The sequence below is a fragment of the Stegodyphus dumicola genome, chromosome 10, assembly GCF_044657685.1.
Source record: "Stegodyphus dumicola isolate Sdum_Otavi_A_Nest chromosome 10, ASM4465768v1".
Taxonomy (NCBI): domain Eukaryota; kingdom Metazoa; phylum Arthropoda; class Arachnida; order Araneae; family Eresidae; genus Stegodyphus; species Stegodyphus dumicola.
Genome location: NC_140777.1, coordinates 59959157 through 59978948, shown reverse-complemented (window position 1 = coordinate 59978948; position 19792 = coordinate 59959157). Strand labels below are relative to the sequence as shown.

The following is a 19792-nucleotide window of genomic DNA, read 5'->3' as shown; positions in this document are numbered from 1 at the left end:
AAAAGTTTGGGTTATAAGCATCTTTACAGTTTCTGCACATATATGTTTCCAAAGTTGGAAAACAGTGTGAAGGTTGTTTCTAAGAACTATGACTGGTAATTTGAGGTAATAGTCCTCTAGTTTATTATATCTCCTTTAGTATAGTTTTGTCAGCAAGTTTCTTTCCCTAATCATGTGTCTAAGATCATTTCTTCCTGTGAACAATACTAAAAACTAGCCATCTTGGAAATTCTAAAATTATTCATTTTGTCTTCATCTTGAATTAATTTTTGCAAACCTCGAGTTATAACAGTTTTGAACATAACCTTGAGAATGTAAGATGTTTATACTAAAATTTGGCAAAAAAATTTGTATTTTGATCTTTTGTCAACAAAAGCAAAATTGGCATTTTTAAACTTATTATTTCCTTTATTTTGTATATTCCTTTGAAAATGTAATTAGTTGAATTGCACATCAATGTCTCCCAGATAAAAAAGGACATACATAAGCTTTAGTTTATTAAATTGCATCATTATCCAGGGGTGTTTGTGCTCCGGGGATTTTGAACTTCGATACCCGGAAATTCCGGGGATCGTTGTTCAAAAGGAAGTAGGAATAATAATGAATTATTTATTTTGATCTGGGTAATTTTGTTTGCTTTGAAAGCAGAAAACACAAGGTCAGTGTGTGTGGTGAAAACTTTTCCTTTCTTTCTCCAAAGGCAGCGATAATGCGTGAAAAGGGGGAAAAACTTCTTTTTTGGTCTTTCCTTATTGCGAGTTATGACTCATTCCCCCGGTTCTCGGACATTCTCTTCTGGATTCTTTTCGGCAAGTAGGTGCGGCAGAAAAAAAGGGGAGAGACTTCGTTCGACCAGATGTGCGATCACGTGACTCTGGGATCAAAGGTCTTATCTCTCCTGGCGTGGCGCCAATAAGTAGAGAAGGGGGATTTTTCGCCATATTAGCTATTTGTCATTGATCGCTTCTCAACTTTTTTTCCTCCGTTGTGTAAAATTTTCGTTTCATTTATTGATGCACGTGTAAATTTTTCGTTTCGTTTATTGAAATATTTTTTTATTTATGTACGCAAGAGAATTTCAGTATGAAGTTTCTCGATATAAATAGTGATATTATACAATTAGAAGAAGGTGTCCGGAATGCATTTAGGTGGAATTGGATTGAACGGAGAGATGGTAATGGGGATACCGTCGGCACATGGTGCAAGAAAATAAATGTTGCTGGACAAGCATATTGTGTTTTTTGTAACTCACTGCTGAAGTATGGTGGGGAAGGATTCAAGGCTTTCACAAATCATTCTAAAACTGTGACGCACATAAAATATTCAAAGTGCATTAGACATTCAATGACTTTAAGTAATTATGCTAATTCAAAAAATACTGATGACTTACTGGAGACTGATGCTCGGCCATTGGATATAGTGACAAGAAAAGCACGCCAAGAGGTATTAATAACTTCGTTTATCGCCGAGAATTCTCTTTCTTTCATTGTAGCTCCCAATTTAATTGAACTCTGCAAACAGTTGAGCCGCGATCAGACGGCACTAAACTGATTGGAAATGTCCAGGACTACTGCATGTTATAAGATGAAATATGGGCTCGCAAAAACTATTAAGGAAAACATCATTAAAACTTTAAAGGAGACTCCATTTTCTCTAAATTTGGATGAAAGTACTAGCAATGCTCAAGAAAGTATACTGGCAATATTGGTGCAGTTTTATGACAACAGTCAAAATGAAGTTGTAGCTCATCATTTTGCATCTCTAAAGATGGAATCTTGCAATTAAAAAGCTGTTTTTAAAGCAGTTGTTAATACTATTGAATAGCAGTTGTTAATACTATTGATATTCCATGGGCAAACTTAATTAGTGTATTAATAGACTCATGTAACACCATGCGTGGGAAAAAAAAGGGTGTTGAAACCAGACTACGATCAAATAAAGCACCTCACTTATTAGATATTGATGGTGACACATGTCACACAGCTAATAACTATGCAAAAAAATTTGCTTCATGTTTTGATAGATACTTAGAAGATTTATTTGATGACATCTATTTTGATATGAAAAGCTGCAGTAAAAGAGAAAATTTTTTCAAAATCTGTGAATCCCTTGCCATTAAAAAACTTAAGCCCTTGAAGAAACCAGACCATAGGTGGGTGTACATTTTAGGTGTTTTTAGAAAGAATCAAAGATCTGTGGGATGCTCTTATTGCATTTTATTTTCACTACTTGGATAAAACTGATAAAGGGGATTATTTTTCTTATGTTGAAACTGTATACAATAAAAAATATTTCTGCAGCTCAGAAAAAAATTGTTGAAGGGGTGTATTCTTGCTTGCATTCCCAACAACTCACAAAGGATGCTTTAGCTCGGAAAAAAAGAATACTAAATGGGTTATTTGTTATGCAAAACAAAACTTTATTGCATATGGCATCATTATATTCAGCAGTATTACCAGAGTTCAACACATATATTAAATTATTTGAAACAAAAAAACCAATGCTTCATTTAATACATTCCAGTATTTATAAATTGATGGCAAAATTTTTCTCTTTTTTTATGAAGCCAGAAAATATAGAGTGCACATTTTATAATGATTTATTAAAGGTTGATGTCACAAATCCAGAATTCCATCTACCTAGCAAAGTAATATTTACTGGTGCAGAAGCTTCCACTCTCCTGAAGAAATTATCAAAAAATCATCCAATAGCAAAAGAATTCCAAATTTCTCTGATGAAAGCTTATACTAATACAGCCACAGCATATGAAACAAAAATTACCCCTTAAAAATTCATATCTAATTAGTTTTACAGCATTAGATCCAGAGCTAAGAGGTAAAACCAGTACAATATTAGCTTTTGAAAAATTATCATCTTTTATGTCTCATATTTTTAATGATAATGAAAAGTCAAAAGTAGAAGCTGAAATAAAGTTATACCAGAGTGATATTGATATCACCAAAGAAATGCTCTACACATCTGATGAAAGTGGAAATCAAGTTAAGTGTACAATTGATAAATATTGGTCTAAAGTTTTTAATTTAAAAGATGATTTCACAAATGATTATAAGTATCCTACATTGGCTAAATTGGTCAAAGCCTGCCTTAACTGCTTCCATGGCCCATTAGTGGAAAGTGCATTCAACTTAATGGATACACTTGTCACTGACTATAGAACCTCTCTTAAGATTGATTCCCTAGATGCAGTGCAGACTATTAAATATGATTTAATGGCTTCTAAGGAAATCTCATGTGAAAAATATGGCTCAAAAAATCCAATAATTGATCCAATTCACAAAGATCTCTTACTGAATATGAACAGAAGTTGGAAAACATATCAAGAGGACTTAAAAACATGTATTTCAGATGAGTCACCTATAAAAGTCTCTGAAAAACCTTCTACATTAGCAGAAAAAGCAAACTGCTTCTACCTCTGCATGTGCAGTTCTCGAGGAAATTTCTTCAACTGTAAATGAGGAAAATAAAAGTCAACCTTCCTGCAATTATGAAGTTCACCACAAAAGAAAGACAAGCCCACAAACATCAGAAAATAAAAAAAAGCAGCAGAAATTAGATAATTTTTTTTAAAGAATTAATTCAGGTAATTTAAAATATTTACATAAAATGTAGTAGTTTATATGTTTGAAAATTTATGGTTATTAATTTTGCAAAAAAAGTAATTCATTGAACTTTTATAATTAGGTCATTCAATACTTCATAATTGTAATTTTTCATCTCTCCCACCCCTTCTCGAAACTCCAAAATGTCGGTAGTAAGTCCGTAAAAGTTTCAGGGGATGTTTTGGGGGTCCCACAAACACCCCTGATTACCAGTTAGCATTTTAATTAGCTAAGCATTTCAGTACTTACATTAATCTGCTATTTGGTCAGCTTGAGAACTTTTTCCTGTGTTTATCATTAAATTTATGTTGAAACCAAAATTTAAAGATCCCCCCCCATCCCCCGTTAATCATATTACAAGTTTCTTGTTTTCAGCCATTTGTTTGATAACTGTTGAAATTTATGTAAGATCATATCTGTTTTTCTTCAAACATTTTAGTCTCTGTTAAACTAATATTTAATGCTGCTAAACATCTCAAGGAAACATAAGAATATTTATTTTCAGATTATACAGACATGTTTATTTGCCATATTTATTATCAAATTTTATTTTTTTAAATTTCTGCTTATATCTGTGGAAATAATTCTATTTTGATGGTTTTATTTATATAATGCATTACAATGATGCAGTTAAAAGAATAGCAGGTAATCATTAATTATTTTGTTTAATTATTAAGCCACCTTTTTTTTTTCTTTCAGGATTACTGTGTTTACAAATCTGGTTTTTTTTACCTTAAAGGGACAATATCTCTGGATTCTTAGCAGCGGATTGCTTTTTTTTTTTTTTTTTTTTTTTTGTATATAGCACAAATATTTTATGAAATAATAAAATGGTCATTTATTTATTTTCTCTTGGTCTTTAAATCATATCTAGATTTTTCAACTGTCTCCATATTTTTTCTAACCAATTCCCCAGTTTACTAGTTAAACTTTGAGAAATTCCAACATTCCTGTTCATCTAACTACAGAATCTGGTGAAGCATATTAATCAGAAATAGCTGAATGTTCTTAAAAAATTAGAAAGGGACAATTTTCTCTAAATTGCAGTGTTGATGAATTACTAAGGAATACGTGGGAAAACAATTTTACCTAGTCATAATTGTGCACTCTATTATAAATGCAAATACACACATTTATTAAAACTTTACAAATTAGTCATTTACTGTCTGGATAAAAACATATCCAGACATTTTATGATAGACCAGTATTTCAAAATTTACTATATTTACTCTTAAATTTTCTACAACTTGGTACTACAACTTAATTTGTATGTACATTCCTTTGTATTGCTAAATCAGCAAGCATCTAGAAAATTTTTTGAAAATATGGCCAATCAAGCTTAGCATTTTAAAATTCTGAGCACCTTTATCTTTTTTTTTTTTTTTCTTTTTTAATACATAGACAATATTTAGTTTCTACAATTAGTTTATATTACAGAGTGGTCATAAAAATCTTCTTTAATATATGAACAATACAAAGTCCAAGATCCAGAATAGTTGGGACTTTGGCAATTCCAGAAATTTTTTAATTTTATGCCATCAGTTTAAATCTAGTAAGATGACTTATAAACATGGCAACATTGATGTTTCATTTATTGTTTGGGTCAGATAGAATAATGCTAACCCCCCCCCCACAACTAGTGGGCTGAAAGAATAATTGCAGCCAACATCAATTTACACTTGTGAGCAAAATTAAGTTCAGTATGTCAAATTTCTGAAAAACTAATGAACAGATTTTAATGAAATTTGAGATGTATTGTTCAGTTCCATGCAAATTAAGTATGAATACAAGAAGACAAAATCTCAAACTATGCATTTTGTTGAATGACACATTTTATTTGTATACATCCTTATTTAGCTTCCTGAATACTATTCTAATAAGCTTTTATGTGGTAAGTCTGCAGCAAAAACTGTAGGCAGTTGCATTGCTGTCCATATTCAGTTAGCAGATTTAAGAAATATTATTACGGCGAACTAAGAGCAATTAGACCTATAGTTCAAATTAAAAGGGAGATAATACAGATTGCCTGATGTCAGCAACATGATGCTTTCTAGGAAGGTTTAGACTATACATCCCAATACATTGCTGTAAAGGAGCACAAATTAGCTTCAATACATTAGTTTCAAAAATAAATTTTAATGTTAGAAAATTATATATATTGTGCTATTAAACATCAACAATTCTGAAAAAAATTAACTTTATCTTGTCATGATTTAGCTGAATTGTTTTATAACAAAATTCTTTTGGCTACTTCTTGATGTGTTCCAAAATTCTGATAGCTAATTTCACGCTTTCTAACTATTCACATGAGGCAAGTGCCTCAACCTTTCTGGTTCTGATTTGTATGGTAAATACCATTGGTACAGATAACAAAAACTGCATTATGCTTTTTTTTTTTTTTTTAGTACTATATTCTTTATTTCAAAATCTTTCAATAGGTACTTTTTTGTGTGTGTGTGTGCTGGGGGTCTGCAGGTCCAGTTACAAAGATCATTTCCGATATTAGACGTCTGGATTTCAAACTTTGTCCTGTATAACAATTATATAACATAACTAATGAAACTACTTAGAAATGATTTAAATTACTTCTGTATTAATGAAAAACTTAACTAAAGCTATTATCTAATCACAGACCACAATATGCAAAAGCACAATATTATGAAAGCTTTCATAAGGTACTAAATTCATTATTTACTTGTAGCCATCTTAGTATGTGGTTTTTGTTTGACGGACTGAGAAAGATTTAGCCTGTCAGCGTTTATTACTAGCTAAGCTATTTTAAGTACAGAGCGTACTGAAGTAAAAAAAATAAAACTTACATTTGGTAATCGTGAATCATGTAAAAAAAACTATGATAAAATTAGATATTTACATCTATTAGTTAATATTCAGTAAGTTTGTAGAGACATTAGGTATTTTGGAAGCAGGAGATGTGAAAAATAAGCAAAGCCTTCGCCGGAAATCGAACCACGAATCTCTGGAATATGCGCCCAGCGTGCAGACCACCACACCATGAAAACATACTAAGAAGGCAGGAAAAATACCTTATAAGTTTATGTGAAATATACATGATTTATATATAACAAGGTATTTTATGTAATTTAAACAAAATAATTAAATAATTATTTCTATTTGCTTATTCTTTAAATGTTTATATTATAAAATGTGTAACTTATACTTACTATTATTTTATTTTTTTAACAATTAAAATTGTAATAATTTTTTGCTGTATATTGTGTTTCATTTTTCTTTCTTCCTCCTCTATTTTTCCTAATTCAAAAGGACCCATTTATTAATCTTATATAGCAACTAAATCTACACATAAGTTATACCGTTTTTGATATACAGTGGTGGCCAAAATTGTGGACACTTTTGGAAATTTTTATGTTTTTGAACTTTGTATGCTTATAGAAAACGTTACGTTTCACAAAATACAAACTTGTATATATCATTTTAAAGAGAATTTATTACTGAATTCAATACAAAACACAAAATTCAATTATTTGCAATACAAAAAAGTTAAACGATAATAGTTATTGATATACATTAGATAGTGATGATTGCAGTGAGTTATCAGTACTTAGTAGGGTACCCTTTATTTTTGGTTACAGCTTCACATCCACGTTTCATTGAGCTGAGAAGGGTTTTAAGCCCTTCTTTCGTTATTACATGATGCCAGGAAACAATTATAGCCTCAATTAGTTCCCTTTATTTGATGGACGCCCCGTTCGGACAAGAGTTTTCAAACGGTGCCACAAATTTTCGATAGGATTGAGGTCAGGACTGTTTCCTGGCCATGACAATTTAATGCTTTTTGTACGAAACCACTCTTTTGATATTTTGGCCGTGTGGCAAGGAGCAGAATCCTGCTGAAAAATAAACGAAGCATTGTTCGGAAAGAGATCTCTGATGAATGTATCTCTTCTCCTATTCTACGTCTTACGTACTTTCGCCCATCACTACCGAATAACAATATCTTAGTTTCATCACTCCATATAACTTGTGACCACTGATCATCTGTCCAATTGTGTTCCTTTGCCCACTGTAGTCTTTTTTTTTTTTTTTTTTCGTTTCTGAAAATTAAGATAAGGCTTTTTTCGTGGAATTCTACCTCTCAGTCCAACATCTGTTAATCTTCTCTTGATTGTTTTTGAACTGACAGAAACACCAGCATCATTCAGATCACTTCTGATGGCCGCTGATGACATTTTTCTATCTTGGATACATAGTCTTTTTATTCTTCTGTCATCAATAGATGTGGTGCATTTTTTATTGAATTTGTCTCCTGATATCGTACACAAAACTTTCGGACTCCAGATGTAGTCACTGAACCACCCACCTGTCTTGCAATTTCAGCATAGGAAAGACCACTTTCTCATAACACAATAATATTACATCTCTTTCTAGGTGTCGAATCTACTCCTTTATTTGATGTCATTACTTCTTGACTAAATATTAAAAATTTTTACAAAAATTCCTACTTGTAATTGCAGTGTATAAGAAACAGGTCCTCCTTCTACAGAACAAAGCAAAATAATGAATTGTTTCAAGTGTAAACATGATGTCAGCTTCTACTGGCAGTTACTAACATTTGACTAGTTCTCAGAACAAGAACAGTGATTGGCCAGGAAAGCTAGACATTACAAACCCACTTCATAACTGTGTTTTTTATTTATATTAAAGTACATATAACTTTTTTTGTATTGCAAATAATTGAATTTTGTGTTTTCTATTGAATTCAGTAATAAATTCTCTTTAAAACGATATATACAAGTTTGCATTTTGCGAAACGTAACATTTTCTATAAGCATACAAACTTCAAAAACATAAAAATTTCCAAAAGTGTCCACAATTTTGGTCACCACTCTATATACATATATACCATAGATGTTTTGGTAATTTAAATACGTTTTCTTTGAAAAATTCAAGTAGGTGTACGATGTTCAAATCGATTAATTATTGATTGATTAATGTAAGGATATTTCTACATATTTTATTTATCAGTGAACTTATTTCCATGTGAGCATATATCTATGTGAGCTTTTTTCCGTGTGAGCATTTTTCCATGTCAGGTTTTTTCTTTTGTGTACATATTTCTGTGTGAGCTTTCTTCCTGTGAGTATTATTCTGTGAGCATTTTTCTAGCTACCCATCTTAATGAATGGAAATTTAAGAAAAATACTAAAATAACCCCAAGTGACAAAACTACCTTTTTTTGATCAGGAGATTTTTTGTCACTTGGTATGTATTAGCTTCTGATTTAAAATATTTTACATTCTTGCTTCCTTTAATGATGTAAATATTATTTTAATGAATGGAAGTTTATGAAAGACATTAAAATAAGTTACTATACAAATTTAGCTACTAACATATGTTTAAATACAGATCTTTTTAATAAAACTCCAAAAGAATCAATATAAAGAAAAATAACCTATGTCAAATACAAAAGATTTGTGACAGTTTGGCTCTTAACTGTAAGTCAGCAGACTATGAGAATGGTTAGAAAGAGAAACATTGGCAGTTTCTAACTTTCTTTATACAGTCAAAAGTCGTTAATTCGGACACCCATAATCCGGACATCAAAGCTACAAACTTTCTGCGCATGTGCCGCGTTGACGCATGCGCGTAAGACTTTTACGGCTGCGAATATGCATGTGCGCATGCACGTAATACGTTTACGCTTGCGCGTTTAATGTATAACGGACGGTATAAGCTAAGCTAAAATTATTTAATTCAGTTAATTTTGCAGATTCCGTTGTTCCTGAATCTTCGAATTGGATCCGGCTTATTATTTTTTGCAGACTGTTAGAGCAATTTTATAAAAGTAAGCTTGAACTTTCGATTATGTCAAATAGAATTTCCGATATATATTTACTAATATGTAAAGGATCTACAAAGCGAAAGTATATTTAGAAGTCCATTAAACAAAAAGTGGAATTGCTGCAAAAAAATGGATAAAAGCATATCCTTTGTTTCTCAAACCATTCTGAAATATGTTTATCAATTTCACGCTGCTCCGCGACCCGCGGGGGGGGGGGAGAAACGACGCGGCGCACAATGAATTGGAAGTTAATCTGTCAGCACTATCCTTATCTTCAGGGCAGATGTTTTTATTTTATTTCGCTTATAATTCCTTATTAAATGTAGTATTTCATTCGATGTACTCCGTCTTTGATATGATTTAAATCAAATTCCTGTCATTATAATTCGCTTCCGATAAAGAAGAAAGTGATACAGAGGTTATTGAAAACGAAAAAATTTTGTTTGACAAATTAGTCGGTATTCTCGACACAGCAATTATAGGACTTTAACAGCGGAACTTTGTAACTGAAGAAGAAATTATGTCTGTTTATAGAATTAAAGAGAAAGTATTATCACATAAAACGAAGCAACTTAAACAACTTGCATTGAAAGAAATGTTTAATAAAGTAAACAAATAAATATTAAGCTTTTTTTTTTTTTTTTTTGTAAATTTTGATACCTTTTAGATCATAATTGTTCTTTATTTCAGAAATTACGGTTTCATATTTTTAATTTTATAATTTCTGCATGCCATCTTACTAGATTTAAACTGATGATCTATAATCCGGAATTGCCGAAGTCCCGACGAGTCCAGATTAACGACTTTTGACTGTATTGAAGTCTGTGAGTAGTTGGTGTCATTTGAATTATCATGCTGTTAGACTAGATTGTATGGTCACATGCTTTTTACCATCATAGATGGCCACATAATAGACGCATAAGACCCATGTCACAAATGTATTTGTTTCCATACGAACAACTCAGGGTTCATAACCACATTTTAGTTAAAAAAATAAGCACTTTTCAAGCATATTTTAAGGAAAAAATAAGCACCTGTCTAATTACATTATACACAACTGCATAACCTTAAAAGAAAAATTAGACTTGTAATTTAAAATATGAGCAATGCAATATTTATTAAGAAAATGAGCATTACCTCAACCACGGAAAACAATTAACTTTTTTTTTTTTTTTTAATTTTAAATGACAGTTCAATTTACAGAATTAGTTTACAATGAGAGAAAAAAAACTATGCAGAACTAAACTATATTACAAGATTTAAAGATGAAATTTCAGTTCAAAATATAGAAAATAAATAATAATAAGCCATATTAATTGTATTCGTTTGGCACCTAATAATAAATACAATTTATTTTTTTACTCATATTAATATTTAAATAATTTAAATCAAAATTCTGAACATTTTCTAAATTTTCATTGCATAACAGTTTTCCCTTTACATATATTTCAAGCAAATTAATTTAAGTAAAAAAGAAGCACATTTCTGAAATCAGAAGACGGGAAATTGCTTCATGCAGTCTCTTTTAACAGTAAAAGCTTAACTAACCCGCATACTCGGAAATTGCCGAATATTCCGGATAGTAACTGGAAAAAGAGGAGTGGGGGAGATTGTAGCCGTTCTTTAGATTTCTCGGCTAAATAAATTATTTTGACATTTCGATATGTGCATCATATAAAAATAGACCAACGGAACTGAGATATATTCTGCTTAGAAAGCACAGTGAAACTCTGTTGAGTGTTTATAAACAAATCTCAGACTGAACATCAAAATTAATTATCTGCAAAATACCGCAAACGTTATTGCGCAATACGTGCGGTGTATTGCGCATTTGTATTCTTTCACATGTGATATTACGCAATCAGATTCAACAGCTGCCGGTATTCGGAGAATAAAGAACTAAATAAAGGAAAAAAAAGAGACTTACTAATCTGGGATGTTTCTGATTCTAATTTTCAGACTGCGTTAAATTTCCGGAATAGAATCAATCTTCGCTTGGGTTGAGTAGACCGCAAGAACTTTTAGTCCTATTCAATCCAGATTGGACAGTGACAAAAAATAAGTCCGGTGCTTCAATATTAGAGATTTTGCGAAGAAAGGGGAGAACCTCCATACCTCCGTACTGTAAAATGTATTGGGGGAAAAAAAAAAAAAAATTTTTTTACTATTCGATTACTTTCCTTTTATTTAAGCCATTCCGAATATTATTCCCTAGAAAGCTAATCTGTGTAAAAACACACCCAATTTTTGGAAGTTTATCTATACTTCAGCAGTTACTGCAACTATATTATTAGAAATATTCATGCATATGCTCATAATATAAGCATAGCGATCATAATAAACACGAATATGAACTCACCACGCGGAACGAGAATGTAAATTATTAAAATCTTGATAGAAATTCAAACATCTGTAGTATTTGGTTGGGAGGAAAAGAATACCGAATGTACCGGAATTTTCTACCATTTTCCCAATTCTTTGACCAATAGAACGACGTGCACCTGTCTGTACTCTCGCGCGCACCTTATGTTACAGCTATGAAATGAAAGGGGGAAAAGCAATTTCCGGGAGCATAATTCACCATCTGACGTTGCATTTAAAGAACAAAAGTTGTTTATTTAGTTTCGGCTTTAGTACGGGAAAAAAATGCGCGTTCATTAAAAAAAAAAAAAGGATTAAAAAAAAGCACTAATTACGAAAGCTGCTTCATAATGATTCCACACTGTGGTCTTCTAGAACTTTTTTTGGCTCCAAACTTAAGTGGTATAAAATATTACAGTACGGTACAAAGTCCGTAATCCGGACTCGTTGGGACTTCGGCGATTCCAGATTATAGATCATCAATTTAAATCTGGTAAGATGGCATGCAAAAATTATATAATTAAATATATGAAACCGTAATTTATGAAATAAAGAGCAATTATGATCTAAAGGGTATCAAAATTTACAAAAAAAAAATCTTAATATTTATTTGTTTGCTTTATTAAACATTTCTTTCAATGTAAGTTGTTTAAGTTGCTTCATTTTTTGTTCTAATACTTTCTCTTTAATTCTATAAACAGAAATTTCTTCTTCAGTTACAAAGTTCCACTGTTCAAGTCCTGTAATTGCTGTGTCGAGAATACCGACTAACTTGTGAATTGAAATTTTTTCGTTTTCAATAACGATCGGTTTCTTCACTGTCGGAAGCGCACATGGATAAACGCTTTACGCGCATGCGTAAGTTTGTGACTTTGAGGTCCGGATTACGGACTTTGTACTGTACATGCAAAATTTTACTATAGTTTTCATTCTTTTATATACAGCCTCTGAAAAGGTTAATATGAGCATTTGTCCAATAATTTTTTCAAATGATCAAATAATTTTTGTTAAAAAAGTTCAAGTATGTGTACAATGTTCAAATTGATTAATTAATGTAAGGATATTTCTACGTATTTTATTTATCAGTGGGCTTATTTCCATGTGAGCATATATATATGTGAGCTTTTTCCCGTGTGAGCATATGTCTGTGTGGGCTTTCTTTCTGTGTGTTTTTTTCCTAGAACCATTAAGATATTTACATCATTAAAGAAACAATAATAAAAAATATTTTAAATTAGAAGCTAATATATAGCAAGACAAAACAAAACAAAAAAACTCCTAGTTAGATAAAGGTGGTCTCGAGACTCGTGTTAAACATTATAAGACCCAAACTCAGGGGATGAAACAAATGCGAAACATTCTCAAAATTATATAACACAAACTATTTTCACTTAAAAAAACTGATGTAAGTAATATATCAAGCTGAATTTAATATACAAAATTTCAAATTGCAACAATTTTATAACTGGCTATCTGAAATCAATCCTTTCCAACATAGAAGGCATTTCTAAGAAACTTACAATTTGAAATCTTAACATCAATGCTTTAATAGCATTTGTAAAGAGTTCCTCAAAATTCTGAAGATTGGTTATCTTGGGTAACTTTAGCTACATGATGGTACTTTTTTTGGGGTTGGGACAAAAAGATTAATCTGGTAATGAAACACTTTTACTAATGAGCATTTTATTTCCGCTAAAAAGCCTGTATAATAGTTGTTTAGTAAATGGTATTATGTGACTCAAATTTTTACAGACTGAATGCCTAGCTAAATTAAATCAATCCTTAAACGAATTCTTTCCATGAATGTTAGAGCTATTTCCCAACAGATGTCATAAAATACTTTTTTGAATCACCCAGAATTGACTACAATCCACTATGAGAATGTTATTTTCTACATTTCCTGAAACATATGCACAGCTCATTGCAACCCCATTTAAAAAATCCCACTATTTCAAATCTGAATATTTTTGTGAAGTACATATACTTACATGCATACACACATTTCAAAACTATTTTATTAACAATGTAATATATTTTTTTAAAATTGATTTAAAACTCATTTATGATTCACTACATTAATTCACATAATTTCCCATCTGTTTAGTTTCTCAACATTTTTAAAGCTAAACTTGCCTTTTGAAGGAAAGGGCTTACTTCTGGGAGCTACTATGCTTATATTTTTCTTTTCTAACAATTAAAAACTCCAGCATGGAATTTTGATGCAGACAATTGCTTTTCACTTAACCCTTTTAGATTAGAATTTGCAGTATGCACATCAGCAAGTTTTGGAGTATGAAGGACAGCCGTAAAAAGAGAATGGTTTATAGAATGTAGAGAATTTTGATAAATTGTCCAGTTATGCAATAAATTATCTCTATAACTTTTACCAATAGTCATCAGAAAGATTTCCTGATCCGAAGATTTCATGTGTAGTTTTGTGTATTGAGATTAAACTTTTCAGTCTGTGTAGTATCCAAGCTGTTACTGTTCAATGATGTTCTTTAGAGATTTCTGATTTATTATCACCCATATAATTAGATAAACATTAAACAATGGGTTTGCAGAAGCAAGTTAAAACAGATTTAATCTAATTTGATGTTTTATCGTAATTTCTCGCACCAAACCTTATGAGGTTATCTGCGCCAAACAGAAGGGTAGAAACAGACTACAATTTAGTATAAAAGTCAATATCCCTTAAAAACTGGAACAATATGTAACGGTGGAATTCTATATTAAGTTTTTTTAGATCTAATTTTAAACAAAATATTTTTACGAAAATAACTAACTATGACATTCTAATATAATATGGCGGACTCTCAGATCTGCATTACAGTTTGCGCAATGGAGATTCTTCTCGCCTTTAAGAAAATATTCGTGAGTCAGTCAACAATGCCTCTTTTCAACCAGATTAAGAAAACTCTTCCTTTCTATTTGCCATAGATAGCTAGCATTCAATTATGGTTTTAACATTTCTCAATTTGTCGTTTGTTCGGCCATCACAATGTCTCTGCCATTTATTAAAATTTTTATATTTAATCATCGCCCTGATATCTGTGAGTGGGATCTGGAAATCAGACATCGTAACAGCAGTTTTAGTTGTAATGTCTGCCAGTTCATTTTCTTTGAGGCTAGTGCGGCCAGGGATCCAGGAACAGCAAGTCCGATATCCCCAACATTTTAGAGTATGATTAAGCTTCAGAATTCTGGTAATGTTCTGCAGATTATACCTAGGCTCTTTGAATGATATTAGGATACTCAAGGAATCTGTATAGATAATGAAATTCCTGTAACATTGTTTTGACTGAAACGTTAAAGCCTGAGAAACTGCAGTAAGTTCAGAGGTAAAAATAGAACGAGCTGGGTGTAAGAGAAGCCCCACAATTGTTTTTTCTACTATGAAGGCTGCACCAACATGATCTCGGATTTTGAACAATCTGTATAGAGAGGGATATAGTTTCTATATTTATGTCTATGTTACGCAAAGGCCTGCATGTAAATCACATCACTTGTGCTACATTTATCCCAGTAATGGAAGGTACAGTACAAAATCCAAGATCCAAAAATCCAATATCCAGAATAATCTAAAATCCGTACCTCAAAGCCACCAAGTACTTTTTTTAATGCTTTACGCATGCGCATTTCATTTTCCCCCTCTTTAATAAAACATGCGAAGAGTCCTGATACTTAATTTCACTTTGGCACTAAATAAAATACCTTGTTATTGAAGAAACAATCATTTTAGCATAAATTTGTATGATCACTAATTTGGTCCTGTAGCTGCGTATGTTCTTGGCATACATCTCAAACAGAAACATTCTGTACATAAAAACACTGTTGATTTTACACTTACTAATATTTTATATCCCTGATACCAACCTGGAGAACCATTATTTATTATATTTTGCTTTTATCACTGCATATTTATCAACACATGACAACTTGAGTAATGACTCATGCAGCGATGCCTAAACTTTTTTTTTAGAAGTAATTAAATAACAAAGTTCATAATGACCTTTTATGTTGACATTACGCTTGACGATGATTACAGATTAAGTTAAATGTGCTAAAAAATGTTGACGAGGACAGATTTAACAAAAATTTCTTTCTATATTTTAAAAGTAGATTTTGTTAATGATGCTCATAGACCAAAAGAATAAATTTTGTGCTATTTGAATTAAGAATAACTGATTTGTTATTCACATAAACCCTGAACTCATATGACCGCACGAGGCAGCAGAATTTAGGGAAGACAAAATTTTTGGAATTTAGAGAAGCACCGAGCAACGAAATTAAGGGATGACAAAATTTTTATGTGAGAATTTTTTTTAGAATTGAGGGAAAGCACAGAGATCCAAAATTTAGGGGCAGCAAAAATGCAGATTTTAGAGAGGCACTTCATAGCAGAATTTAGGACCCATAGAGATTGCATCAGGCAGTACACCATATCTAGTGCTGTGCCCTCGATAAGATAAGCCTTAAGCATGTGCAAGAAATAGATGTTAGTATAATAAATAACTAAAATAATACAATTTAGGCTTAGTTGTCTCAGTGCACGATAGAAGCAAGACATAATTTAAGGATAAAACTTGTCTTTGGTCAACAATCTCATGGTACATAGACTACAATGTATAGCAGATGCTGTTAAGCTAGGCTAAAATTATACTTTATTGATTCCAAGGAATTTCAGTTAATATAGCTGATTGCATTGTTCCTTAACTTTCTTATTTGATCCAGCTTATTATTTTTTTGCAGGCTGTTATTATCACAGCAATTTTATGAAAATTAAAGTTTTAACTTTCGATTATGTCGAAAAGAGTTTTTAATTCTGGAGCTGCAACATGATCTACAAAGCGAAAGCAAGTTTCGATGTCCATTAAACAAAAACTGAAACTGCTGCAAAAAATGGATAAAGGTATATCAATCTCAAAATTACACGAGGTGTATGACACTAGAAAGTCAATCATTATATTCAAAAAATAGTATATATATTGATTGCCATCTTTTTTTAGTCTGAATACTTCAGCTAAAACTTTAGAATATCAGTTTTTGCTGTTTCTATATAAGATAAACAGCAACAATACATTTTTCTTATAAGGCAAACTTAGTATGCTCAGACAAAAAGTTTGACTACTCATTGTATAAAGTTTTTTTTATAGTAGTCTGTGGATAATGTATTTGTTGTTAAACAGAATTTTAGGCAGATTTTAACAGATTTACTGTTTACAGAGTCTATATCTCGTAAATCTGAAAATTTCGAATTTGAGAAAATAGAAAATCTGAAAATTCAGCGACATTCGGACCACAATCACTCCCATATACAAATATACAAAGCAGTGGCAAACTTTTATTATCTGAGTGTGGAATCATATCTTTCTTTGAATACAAAATTACCAAAATTCATTTTCATGCAAGTTCACGCAGCTTAATGATACAGAATCAAATACACATTGTTTCAAATAATGACCCTTCATTAAATGTGTGTTAGTTATCCAGAAGTTGATTTATTCTTGCATGAAGAATGCTTGATTGGAGTCTCCTTAAGTTCCCCCCCCAAAAGAATGGAAATCTACAAACAGAATTCTCTTATAATCATTTATTTAAATCCAATGGTATTTAATTATATATTATTTCAAATAAGGGTACCAAAAAGTAGCCACAGATCAGTATAACAAATCTTTTTATATATACATAAAAATAAAGAAAATTCTTGTGTAAACATACAACAGTATAAAAATATTAATGAAATCTGCAGGAATTATACAAAATAATCATTTCAAACAAAACAAAAGATACACTATTACAGCTGCGCCACTGAAAGGATTAGTTTGCCTTTGGAACTTTTTTTATGTATTACATCTTCATGAGCTGCAGCACATTCTTCAAGTGAATATTTCTTCTCGATAACTGGTTTAACCCAACCATCCTTAATGCCATCTAAAATACCTTGCGATATCAAATTCCATTCATCCTATATCAACAAACAAATGAAATGCTACTAGTTTATCTTAAACAATCTATTATCAGATTTCCACAAAACAAATATAACTATTTATTTACATTTAACACATATTTGTAAATTTACAAAATTTTTCAGGGGAAAAAAACTTACATTAATGCTATTCAATAAAGCAACACCAACAACTTGTAATTCACGTCCCATCATTTTGCGTGGATCAATTTTAATACTTCCTCGACTTCCAACAATCTAAATAATTCAATATTATACATATGTATATAATCTTCAGAAAAGATTTTACACTTATAATAATAATAATAATAATAATAATAATAATAATAATAAAAAAAAAAAAAAAAAAGAATTTTTTTCAGATTTTAAATTACGTCCAAAGGGGCGTTTTTTTTTAACGTTTTGAGTGTTACCTTTATTTATTAAATATCACGTTCTTTGCACTTAAATCATAAAATTCAGTTCAAGAGTAATATCGCAAAATAATGTTAAATTAAGCATATCTTTAGAATTTCCGATATACACAGTCTCGCGAACTGGAGATAAAAGTATTTTTTTTTCTATATAACGTTGCCATTTCTCGCTTTTAAAGCATTGAGTTTGTAAATCAAAAATTCGTTAAAGTTTTACAAAATATAAAATCTATAATAAAACAAATTCCAAATTTGGGATTTCAGATGCCCATATTCACAGTAGGATTTCGTCATTCAAAATTCGATGGCTCTATGTACCATTGTTTTATCACAATGCGAGAAATAGACAATCATTTATGCAGATTTTTCATTATTTAATTTCTTCAAATATAATGCAGGACTCTAACATTTTGTGGCAACAGTTTGAAAAGTGAACCGACGTTTATGAGTCCGACGCAAAATGCCAAAACGAAAGCAATAGTCCTTCGGGACTGAAATCCCTTTGGACTAATAAAAACATTCATTGTGGTCCACAAAATGCATTATTTTTATACATTAATTACTGTAATGTAAGAATGAATATATGGGAGCATTTCGAAAAGTAAAGATACAATGGCTCGCATTCCTTAAAGGAAAAAAAAAAAAAAATTTATTTAGAAAAGGTCGGTTACATCTTATTAACTGGATTATTTATTATTTTTCGACATAATCACCCTCGTTATCAAACATTTTTAAGTCGGTGCACAAGCTTTTGTATCCCACAGTCATAGAAGGTTGCCACCTGTCGGAACCCAGTGCGCACACAATTTCCTGTACCCTAACTTGACAGTCACAACTTCATAAAGAGTTGTCATTGACACTTCCGGTATGATCTGATGAAATTCTTTCAATTTGAGATGTCCAGGCACACGAATTGCTTCCTCTGTTCTCTGAAGATCATCAGAGATCACAGATAGCCGACCTGTTCTTTGTTCGTCATGAACATCGGTTCTACCTTCAGAGAAATGACGACACCATTTCATTACATTTTGTCGATTCATGATGTTCTTTATGAATATCCACTGGTCGCTGACCTTTTGCATGAAGAAAACGTATGACGGAGCGCACATCGCATTTGGCGGGATTTTGAATCAGCGCAGCCATTTTAAACACGACCTACTCCAACCAAAATCAACGTTGAAATGCCGAACGACCGCGAGGAGAAAGCTAACAGTTCAAGATTAATACCTGTGTTGCCAACTTGCTCACCAAAACTTTTCTTTATCCCTGGCATATGGTGTATCTTTACTTTTTGAGATGCCCTCGTAAATTAAAAATACTTTTCCTTTTTTATTCTTATATATATGTTACCAGCAAAGTTTGAAATCTGGTATTCTGTAGAATGCTTAGGCATTGCATATATGCCTAAAACTAGCCAGCAGTGTATGAAACAATTCATATTTCCCACATTCTATAGAATGCCAAATGTGAAACCGGCAAAGTATGAAATACATCTTCGATTTGTTTCATATATCACATGGCGAGGCACATGGCATTTAACGTTCGCCTCAGACTCAGAATTTGTCTGTGGTTTGTTCGGAAGTGTCAAAATACGCTATTTTACCTAAAT

At 31.5% G+C, this 19792-nt stretch overlaps 2 protein-coding genes across 3 annotated transcripts in view; one reads left to right on the top strand and one right to left on the bottom strand.

Moving 5' to 3' along the window:
- Window positions 1-19792, top strand: part of Polr3E (RNA polymerase III subunit E) — an 83668-nt gene that overhangs the window by 57271 nt on the left and 6605 nt on the right. Inside the window, exon 17 of one of the 2 annotated variants that reach the window (XM_035348924.2) lies at window positions 4320-4465. The exons of the other annotated variant lie outside the window; for it this stretch is intronic. Coding sequence (XP_035204815.1) covers window positions 4320-4382 — 63 coding nt within the window. The 3' untranslated portion in view covers window positions 4383-4465. Of the gene's footprint in view, window positions 1-4319; window positions 4466-19792 lie in introns of those variants that run through there. 2 annotated transcript variants of the gene reach the window in all.
- The window catches only part of LOC118179773 (zeta-crystallin-like), a 44994-nt gene continuing 42582 nt past the window's right edge, over window positions 17381-19792 (bottom strand). The window contains exons 6-7 of the mRNA XM_035348936.1: window positions 17912-18007; window positions 17381-17770 (exon numbers count right to left, since the gene is read on the bottom strand). Of these exons, the coding sequence (XP_035204827.1) occupies window positions 17600-17770; window positions 17912-18007 (267 nt within the window). The 3' untranslated portion in view covers window positions 17381-17599. The remainder of the gene's footprint in view (window positions 17771-17911; window positions 18008-19792) is intronic.